The sequence below is a fragment of the Triticum dicoccoides genome, chromosome 7B (genome assembly GCF_002162155.2).
Source record: "Triticum dicoccoides isolate Atlit2015 ecotype Zavitan chromosome 7B, WEW_v2.0, whole genome shotgun sequence".
In the NCBI taxonomy this organism is placed as follows: domain Eukaryota; kingdom Viridiplantae; phylum Streptophyta; class Magnoliopsida; order Poales; family Poaceae; genus Triticum; species Triticum dicoccoides.
Genome location: NC_041393.1, coordinates 652235032 through 652245723, shown reverse-complemented (window position 1 = coordinate 652245723; position 10692 = coordinate 652235032). Strand labels below are relative to the sequence as shown.

The window sequence follows — 10692 nt, the reverse complement described above, 5'->3', positions numbered from 1 at the left end:
ACTCATTATTATGCCCGGTGCACATGTTAAGAGAGGAAGAGAGCGAGACGTCAAAAAAGAGAGAGGAAGAGAGAGTTTATGTTACGGAAAATGGAACCCGCTGCCATAGATTCAGCGGGAACCCCACCCTCGCACATACTATTACATACCTCTAAGTACTCACGCATTCGAGCTATCTTCCACAATTTGAACTCCGCCTTGATCTTCGCTACTACCCTAGACGGCAACGCCACCACATTGTTGAAAACTCTACTGTTCCTCTCTCGACAAATGAACCGGAGCATGATGATGTTAGGGTGTGCACATGGCGACACCTCGATGAGGGAGTGTAGAGTTTTTGACAAGTGGCGGGGTTGCCAGCTAGGGCAGTAGCGAAGATCAAGAAGCACACTGTCATCTCACCACTTTACTTGCAATTAGCTGGAACATACACAACAAAAATTGGAGGCAGTTATCGGTTCAAGCAATACACTTTCAGAAGTCCCAAAATTTGCAGCGGTTCCTTGCGCAAGGGCAGGTGACGGCGATGATTCCTGCTTGGAGGGAAGTGATGACGATGGTGCCTATGTGCTATCTCGACCAGACTCTCTTCACAGAGTATGTGGAATGTCCTGTGTGCGATGTCCAACGGACTGAGTTCTCACCTAATTTTTTGTTAATTAGCTTGACAATTCTATTTTGCTTAATTAATGGACGAGACACATATTTTGCTCCTGTTTTGAAAAAGGGTGTGGCTAGGTCTTAGTCAACTTAGCTTTAACCAAATCTCAATCAAATAATATACTATGTAAGAAAGAAAATGGAAATCTGGAAAAAAAATTGCACGGATCTCAACGTATGATCTAACGAATACAGCACCGACTGAGACATAACGAAGTCTAAATCAACTTGGACTTAGCAAGATTGTTTGAAAAAATGTCTGGAAATTCCTATACACACGCACTTATGCCTCTATAAGTCTATATGCAGTCAGCTATTCTCAACCTGGCAATAAAACCGAGATTTTTAATAAGCCCAGACGTTCAAAAAAAAATATACACAAGCCTAAATAGTTTAGTATACTACCAAATGGTCAATCATACTAGCACACCACTGTATTCTATGATAGGCTTCGAGAACTGTAAAAGCAAACTTTGCTAGAGATCCATGGAAGTGCATTGCTTTTTACTTAGTTAGTATACCAGCAGATCTTGGAGCAAGCTTTTGCAGTAGCAAAATCATCCATTTCACTCACATGATGTGTTATCAAGACCTCAAAATCCCTAGCAAAATAGAGGAAAAAGAAGCTCCATTGCAGCTACAGCGCTAGATCTAGAGCTAGCTAGAACTAGAAGAACACTCAGAAGAAGATGAAGAAAAAAAAACTACTACAGCCCTAGTTCCCACAAGACAGCAGGTCCTAAAATTGTTGAGCTGCACTATCCTCCACCAACCCCGTACGTGTGACCTTATGTACTCCACGCAGGGGCAGATTGGTCAGAACACAGCAGCCCTACGCCCTCTATGGCAGCCGAACGAGGAGGGTGAAACGGGGAAAAGGGCTAGGGTAGGCTAGTAGTAGAGCGCAGAGTCGTCGTCGTCGGTGGCCTGGCAGCCGGGGTCGGAGAGGCCGAGGAGGACGCGGCAGAAGTTGGCCACGGCGCAGGGGATGCGGAGCGCACCCGGGTGGCCGTAGCCGTACTCCTGTGCGGCGCGCCGGAGCAGGGCCTTGAACGCCGGCTGGCCCAGGAGCTCGGCCCGCACGGCGAAGCGCTCCACGGGGCCGCCCTCCTCGCCGACGCACACCGGCACGTACCCCTCCGACAACCTCGCGCCCCGCCCAAGCCTTCGCGCGTCGAAGAAAGAGGACGAGGACGTAGCTGCCGTGGAGGAGTCCTTCGCGGCCGCGTCGGGCCGGAGCGGCTGGTACGCGGCGGCGGCGCAGGCGTCTGCCACGGCCACGCGGGAGAGCCGGCTGAGGAGGCGCTTCATGCTGCTGCTACTTCGGTCGACGCTGGAGACCTCGAGACTCTTGGAAGAGGAGGCCGGGAGGCGGCGGCGGGTTCTTGGCGATGGAGGACACTAGAGTTGAGAGGATACAAGGGAAGTGAAGTTTCTACACCCAGGAGCAAATGCTCCTGGTGTGAACAGTAAAATAAAAAATTCGAAAAAATGTCAAAAAATATTGATTTTTTTGTGGCATACTTATACAAATGTTTGTTGTGCACGTAAAATTTCATCGCGAAATCACATTGGTGGAAGGTGTGGTAAAAAAATAAAATCGATGCTCTGAAAATGTTACTTACAAAAGCATTTTGAAGCTCTGATTTTGTTTTTTTCGGCACGACTTCCACGAATGTGATTTCATGATGAAAATTTTAATGCACAAGAAACACTTGTGAAAGTATGCCACAAACAAAATTCAGAATTTTTTGAATTTTTTTTCTATTTTTTTGATTTTAATGTTCACATCAGGAGCATTTGCTCATGGCTTTAGAATGGTACTTTCGAGATACAAGGCGTTTGTACTGAGGCGGCCACGGTGGCTCGTTATATAGTGGGAGAGCTGGAGGTTGTGGGTTGCACAGGTCCTTTTGCCATTATTTTTCTCGGTTTGTATTTTACAGATTCTTTGCTCGGGATGGAATGTGGCACTATTCAGCCAGCCTGCTTCGGGTACACGGGGTTACTTCCTCATTTTAAAATTCGCCCCATTTCATACTAAATCGACGCAAACTTGGCGAATACGAATCTGTAACTGGTTACATTGGTTAAAGTTGACAAGAAAACACGCCATGAATAACGGCTTGTTCCAACATAAAATAACGACAAACGGTTGTATTATACTCCCTCTGTAAAGGCGTATTTTTCAAACAGTAGCAGTATTCTTTTTTTTAGGGTACAGTAGCAGTATTCTATTTGTCATGACTTTGGTGGATTCTTTACCAGTTACCACAGTACCACCCCATAACTAAACTTGCAATTTAGTAGGAACAAAATTGTCCTAGAAAATGAAGTTAGCTGTTATTTCCTTGGACTACAATATACACATAAAAATGTCTTAGCCTCATATAATTACACAGCAAGTGCTTTTATTATTCAGTGATCATGTTAGAGCTAGTAAGAGCATGGTGAGTGTAACCATATGTGTGTGTGCATAGCAAGGGCTGCCAGGCAGGGACTTCTTTTTCTTTTCAGGCAAGCAGAGAGAGAATTGAATGGGCCCGGCAGCGCCTTAACCCGCACCCGGTTTAGCTCCGACCGATCGGATTGATTCGAGCTCGCGCCGGGACCGCCTTCCGCTCCAGCCTGTTCCGTAGTCCCTTTCGTACGGCGCGCGTGGAGGCGAGAGAGTGAGGAGGTGAGCGAGATTTAGCTGTCCTGTCAACAAAGCAAGTGATTAGCACTGTACTAGTACAATTTGAAGAGAGATATAGAGAGTGAGAATCAAGTGATTTCACAAGACTGTTGAAGTGCTCAATTGTTGCCAACCCGTAGCAGTAGTATTATCTTTTCCCACCTGGATTTTTCTAAGTGATAACACAAAATGGTAGAGACTCTAGGACCATATTGTTAGCATGTTTGGTATGGTGTGTCACTAGACTAGGGTGTAGCAGCATATGCACGCGCGTACTATGCCGGTACCGGACCTAGGACGCTAGCAAAGCTACGCGAAACATTTTCACGTGGAGTCGGAGACCAGCACGCATGCATGCAGATATCCTCCAGCGAGAGCATCGGTCGATCGAGAGCGTGATGCCGGCGAGTGGCGGAGCACGCAGATACGTATGCTTCCCGGTCGTGGAGCGGCAAACGCACACATCAACAGTGTCTTCCGCATTTCGGATGTGTCTTTTCCGGAAGCGGCGCGGCATGGCGTTAGGCCGCCGGGAGATTCGACCGATCGTTGCCCCGTCTCCTTGTGTTGTTCTTTTGACGGTACCTGTCACGGTTTGGTGGAGGAACTCATCGGCCGGAGATCGGAGGTTTGTCGCGGCGCTGCGGCTACTGTCTAGACATATATGGCTATGTTTACTGGTGTACTACGAGTGTAGGATATGAGTGGGGATGGGGTGGTGACACACGCAACTCGCCAAGGTAGAAATGCATAATCATCTCATGGCAATACAATTCACTGAATGAAAAGAAAAACTAGAGATGAGGTGACAAGGGTGCCAGTGGCCGATCAACGCTGAGGACATGCGCATGCATACTGATCATCTTTAATCTCGGAAGGCGCCATAGAGATTCACTGGTCACAAGGAGTCTGACTGACGACTTTGTGGTTCATTTGTACCTTTCATTCCCTGTTGATCTCTTGATTTCGTATTAATATCAAGTCAACTAATATGGAGCGGTCGAGCCTCACATGTCACTAGTAGAAAACAGGGCTTTGGTTCGGGCCTGGCCAGCCCAATAGTCCCGGTTCTTCATGAACCGAGAGCAATGGGGGGCATTAGACCCAGTTCATGAGCCCAGCGAGCCGGCCGGGGCCTCGTGGGCATTGGTCCCGGTTCGTCTGGATTCATTTGTCCCGGTTTTAGGCAAGATCCGGGACCAATGGTCCACGCTCCTGGCCCACAGCCATTGGTACCGGTTCGTGCCATGAACCGGTATAGAAGGGGAGGATTTAGTCCCGGTTCATGCCACGAACCGGGACCAATAAGTTTCCTATATATACCCATCGCCGCGGCAGAGCACTCTATTTTTTCTCGCTGGCGAGGGGAGGGCATTTGGGTGCTCTAGCTCACCTCTTATGCACATGACGTGTTTGATGAAATGTTTGAGCCACGCTAGTTAATCGTTCTCCTCTCGAAACTCGACCTCCGAGCTCCATTTTCCCCCGAGATTTGTCTAGGTTTAGCGGCCCGTCATGTCCTGTCCCCGTCTTCACCGCCGTCGATCGCCCGCGCCGATCTCGTCGCCGACACCACCGTGGTGAGCCTCTTGTTCTTATCTTCTTTCTGAAAGAAAAAAATTCTTACTTCAGATAGATACTTGTCTAATTTTCTTACTTTTATTATTTCTTGTTATTATACAGTGCGATGGTTTTGGTATCCGCCCCCGTCGGCCCTCGTCCTATCTATTATTCGGATGTGGTATATATTATCTTTTGATAACTATTTGGTTCATTTATTGTTTATGACAATTATGCCGACCAACGTGGCATAGATTTTATTTATCTAGGAGGTGGTTGAACCGGAAATTCCAACCGACCCTATTGTCGAGAGGTTAAATTTAGTTGAAGAAGAAAACAATTACTTGAAGGAAAAATAAGAAAAATTGAGGAGGAGAAGATGATATTGGAGTTGCATGTTGCGGATGTCGTCGATGATCACAAGATCAAGATGGATGCAATGCGGTTAAAGATTAGAAAGATTAGAAAATATGCCATTCATACCGAGGCTTGGTACACTAGTAGAAAAGGGGGCAATGATCCAGGTCAGGTCAGCCCATTAGTCCCGGTTCAATCCAGAACCAGGACCAATGGGAGCATTTGACCCGGTTCGTGAGTCCCGGGGGCCGGCCGGGCCACGTGGGCCATTGGTCCCGATTCGTCTGGACCTTTGGTCCAGGTTGGTGGGACGAACCGGGACCAATGTGCCTTGCTCCTGGACCACCACCATTGGTCCCGGTTGGTGGCCTGAACCGGAACCAAAGGCTTCCCTTTAGTCTCGGTTCAAGCCACGAACCGGGACCAATTAATTGCCTATATATACCCCTCGCCCGCGAGCAGAGCACTCCCACTGCTCTGTTTTTCGTGGCCGGCGAGGAGAGAGCTTTGTGGTGCTCTAGCTCACCTCCTATGCACACGAGGTGTTCGATGGAATGCCCGAGCCACACTACTTAAGCTTTCTCCTCTCCAAGCTCGACCTCCAAGCTCCATTTTCCTCAATATTTGTCTAGTTTTAGCGGTCCGTCACGTCCCGTCCCCGTCTTCACCGCCGTCGATCGCCCGCGCCGATCTCGTCGTCGGCACCACCGTGGTGAGCCTCTTGTTCTTATCTTCTTTCTGAAAGAAAAAAAATTCTTACTTGTATGTTTATATAGATACTTGTATAATTTTCTTACTTTTATTATTGCATCTTATATAGTGCGATGGTTTTGGTATCAGCCCCCGTCGGCCCTCGTCCTGTCTATGATTCGGATGTGGTATATATTATCTTTTCATAACTATAGGTTCATTTATTGTTTATGACAATTATGCCGGCCAACATGACATAGATTTTATTTATCTAGGAGGTTGTTGAACCGGAAATTCCAACCGACCCTATTGTCGAGAGGTTAAATTTAGTTGAAGAAGAAAACAATTTGTTGAAGGAAAAAATAAGAAAAATTGAGGAGGAGAAGATGATATTGGAGTTGCATGTTGCGGATGTCGTCGATGATCACAAGATCAAGATGGATGCAATGCGCTTGAAGATTAGAAAGATTAGAAAATATGCCATTCATACCGAGGCTTGGTATCATTATGCCGTTGGATCAGTTGTTACATTGGTTGCGATTATGATCGCATTTGTTTTCGCATTGAAATGTTTTACATAGTTTCAATGTATGGTTTAATTAATTTAGATGCTCTGCAGAGCTTTATGTTGTTAGATGAGAACTATGTATATACTTTGGTTTTAATGTGATGATGAACTTCTATTAATTTGATCACTTATCTATTCATGATGTTCTATAATGCACGCAGATGAACCGACAATGGATGTACGGTTCAAGACACACCTCCGAGTACATTATGGGCTTGCATGACTTTCTCGAAGTGGCTGAGGCAAACAAGCAGAATGGTTTTATGTGTTGTCCATGCTCTATATGTGGGAATACGAAGTCTTACTCTGACCGGAAAATCCTTCACACCCACCTGCTTTACAAGGGTTTCATGCGACACTATAATGTTTGGACGAGGCACGGAGAAATAGGGGTTATGATGGAAGACAGCGAAGAAGAAGAGTACGATGACAACTATGTGCCACCTGAATACGGTGATGCTACTGAAGATCAAGAGGAACCAGACGATGTGCACGATGATGCTGCAACAGGCGAAGCTGCTGAAGATCAAGAGGAACCAGACGATGTGCCCGATGATGATGATCTCCGCCGGGTCATTATCGATGCAAGGACACAATGCGAAAGTCAAAAGGAGAAGCTGAAGTTCGATCGCATGTTAGAGGACCACAAAAAAGGGTTGTACCCCAATTGCGAAGATGGCAACACAAATCTCGGTACCGTACTGGAATTGCTATAGTGGAAGACAGAGAATACTGTGCCTGACAAAGGATTTGAGAAGCTACTGAAATATTGAAGAAGATGCTTCCAAAGGATAACGAATTGCCCGACAGTACATACGCAGCAAAAAAAGTCGTATGCCCTCTAGGATTGGAGGTGCAGAAGATACATGCATGCCCTAATGACTGCATCCTCTACCGCGGTGCGTACAAGGATCTGAACGCATGCCCGGTATGCGGTGCATTACGGTATAAGATCAGATGAGATGACCCTGGTGATATTGACGGCGAGCCCCCCAGGAAGAGGGTTCCTACGAAGGTGATGTGGTATGCTCCTATAATACCACAGTTGGAACATCTGTTCAGAAATGGAGAGCATGCCAAGTTGATGCGATGGCACAGTGAGGACCGTAAGAAAGACGGGAAGTTGAGAGAACCCGCTGACGGGTCGCAGTGGAGAAAAATCGAGAGAAAGTACTGGGATGAGTTTGAAAGTGACCCAAGGAACGTATGGTTTGCTTTAAGCGCGGATGGCATTAACCCTTTCGGGGAGCAGAGCAGCAATCACAGCACCTGGCCCGTGACTCTATGTATGTATGACCTTCCTCCTTGGATGTGCATGAAGTGGAAGTTCATTATGATGCCAGTTCTCATCCAAGGCCCTAAGCAACCCAGCAACGACATTGATGTGTACCTAAGACCATTAGTTGAAGAACTTTTACAGCTGTGGAATGGAAACGGTGTATGTACGTGGGATGAGCACAAACAGGAAGAATTTGACCTAAAGGCGTTGCTATTCGTGACCATCAACGATTGGCCCGCTGTCAGTAACCTTTCAGGACAGACAAATAAGGGATACCACGCATGTACGCACTGTTTACTTGACACCGATAGTATATACCTGGGAAGCTGCAGGAAGAATGTGTACCTGGGCCATCGTCGATTTCTTCCGACCAACCATCAATGTCGAAAGAAAGGCAAGCATTTCAAAGGCGAGGCAGATCACCGGAAGAAGCCCGCCATGCGTACCGGTGATCACGTACTTGCTATGGTCAATGATTTACATGTAATCTTTGGAAAGGGTCCCGGCGGACTAGCTGTTCCGAGTGACGTTGGGGGACACGCACCCATGTGGAAGAAGATATCTATATTTTGGGACCTACCCTACTGGAAAGACCTAGAGGTCCGCTCTCCGATCGACATGATGCACGTGACGAAGAACCTTTGCGTGAACCTGCTAGTTCATCTAGTTGACGAGATTGTCATTCTGGGCCCCGTATTTCTACACAATATGTACCCCTTTGAGAGGTTCATGGGAGTCCTAAAGAAATATGTCCGTAACCGTGCTAGGCCAGAAGGAAGCATCTCTATGGGCCATCAAACAGAGGATGTCATCGGGTTTTGTGTTGACTTCATTCCTGGCCTTAAGAAGATAGGTCTCCCTAAATCGCGGTATGAGGGGAGACTGACTGGAAAAGGCACGCTTGGAAGGGACTCAATAATATGCAGGGACGGATATTCTTGGTCTCAAGCACAATACACAGTTCTACAGAACTCTACCTTGGTGACCCCGTATGTCGATGAACACAAGAACAGTCTGCGCTCCAAACACCCGGAGCAGTGTAACGACTGGATTACATGTGAACACATCAGGACTTTTAGCAGTTGGTTGGAAACACGTCTCAGAGGTGACAACACTGTTTGTGATGACCTGTACTTGTTGTCCAGGGGACCATCTTTGACTGTATTGATTTGGAAAGGATACGAGATAAATGGAAATACATTTTACACGATTGACCAAGATCAAAAGAGCACCAACCAAAACAGCGGTGTCCGCTTTGATGCAACAACCGAGAGGGGAAAAGACACATATTATGGTTACATAGTGGACATATGGGAACTTGACTACGGACATGATTTTAAGGTCCCTTTGTTTAAGTGCAAATGGGTCAATCTGTCAGGAGGCGGGGTATAGGTAGACCCACAGTACGGAATGACAACAGTGGATCTGAAGAATCTTGGGTACATTGATGAACCGTTCGTCCTAGCCAATGATGTGGCACAGGTTATCTATGTGAAGGACATGTCTACCTGACCGAGAAAAAGAAAAGATAAGGAAGCGAATACATCATACGATGAGCCAAAGCGCCACATAGTTCTTTCAGGAAAAAGGGATATCGTGGGAGTGGAGGGCAAGACAGACATGTCTGAAGATTATGAAAAGTTTAATGAAATTCCTCCCTTCAAAGTCAAGGCTGACCCCAGCATCCTGATAAATGATGAAGATTATCCATGGTTACGATGCAATAAGCAAATGACACAAGCGAAGAAAAAGTGAAGACTTTCTCCCGCAACTATTATGATGATACCATGCTAACTTTGTAACAGACGAGTATGATACCATTGTTCGTTTTGTACATGCACATGCTATGTGGGTGAATTTATGATACCATGCCAACTTTCAACTTTTTTAGAGTTCATTTGAAATGCTTTAATGTATTATGGTTCGGCCCTCGTAATACCATTAATCCCGTTTCGCTCCTTGCCAACTATGTTCTCACCAAGAACACTCTCAAAAGAAAGTTTATAATTTTTCTAAATATAATGGCACTAACGAAAAGTTTATAATTTTGCTGACCTAAAAGCAAAAAGAATTAAAAAATAAAGCAAAAAACAAAAGAAAATAAATAATGCAGAAAACAAAACAAAAAACTGGAAACAAAATAAAAATAGCAACAATAAGTATTTTGTTATAAGTAGAAACAAAACAAAATAAATAAAGCAACAAAGAAAACAAAAAAACAAAAAAATGTGTTTTCAAATTTGAAAACTAATGGCACTAACAGAAAGTTTATAATTTTTCTAAAATAAAAGCAAAAAATAATTAAAAAATAAAGCAAAAAACAAAAGAAAATAAATAATGCAGAAAACAAAACAAAAAAACTAGAAAAATAAAAAAATAGCAACAATAAGTATTTCGTTGTAAGTAGAAACAAAATAAAATAAATAAAGCAAGAAAGAAAACAAAAAAATAAAAAAAGTTTTTCAAATTTGATAACTAATGGCACTAACAGAAAGTTTATAATTTTTCTAAAACTAAAATAAAAAAGAATTAAAAAATAAAGCAAAAACAAAAGAAAATAAATAATGCAAAAAATAAAACAAAAAAACTGGAAAAAACTGCCACCTATTGGGCCACCACGGCCTGAATACGACTAGAAACCCAACCTGGGCCAGGATTCAGGCCCGTAGAAGGCCCAATAGGCCCACAACAACAAAGTGTGAGATTAGGCCCGAAAGCCTGCAGTTGAGAGGAGCTCGAGAGGGTGGGCGCAACAGCGCTTATAAACCACTCTCGAGTCATCTCAACTAGCGAGGTGGGACTAAACTTTGGCCGCGACGCGGGCAGTACAGGGGCCTTTGGTCCCAGTTGGTGGCACCAACCGGGACTAAAGGGGGGCATTGGTACCGGTTCGTGGCACCA

The 10692-nt window shown here is 45.3% G+C and overlaps 1 protein-coding gene across 1 annotated transcript; it reads right to left on the bottom strand.

The window, feature by feature from the left end:
- Positions 1-1551: 1551 nt before the first annotated feature.
- LOC119336533 (auxin-responsive protein SAUR71-like) lies at positions 1552-2036 on the bottom strand. The gene has a single exon (XM_037608573.1). The coding sequence runs from the start codon at positions 1969-1971 to the stop codon at positions 1552-1554; it is 420 nt and encodes a 139-aa protein (XP_037464470.1). The 5' UTR covers positions 1972-2036.
- Between the last annotated feature and the right edge of the window lie 8656 nt (positions 2037-10692).

Coding starts and splice junctions, on each gene's coding strand:
- LOC119336533 (XM_037608573.1), bottom strand. CDS start 1,971: ATGAAGCGCCTCCTCAGCCGGCTCTCCCGCGTGGCCGTGGCAGACGCC.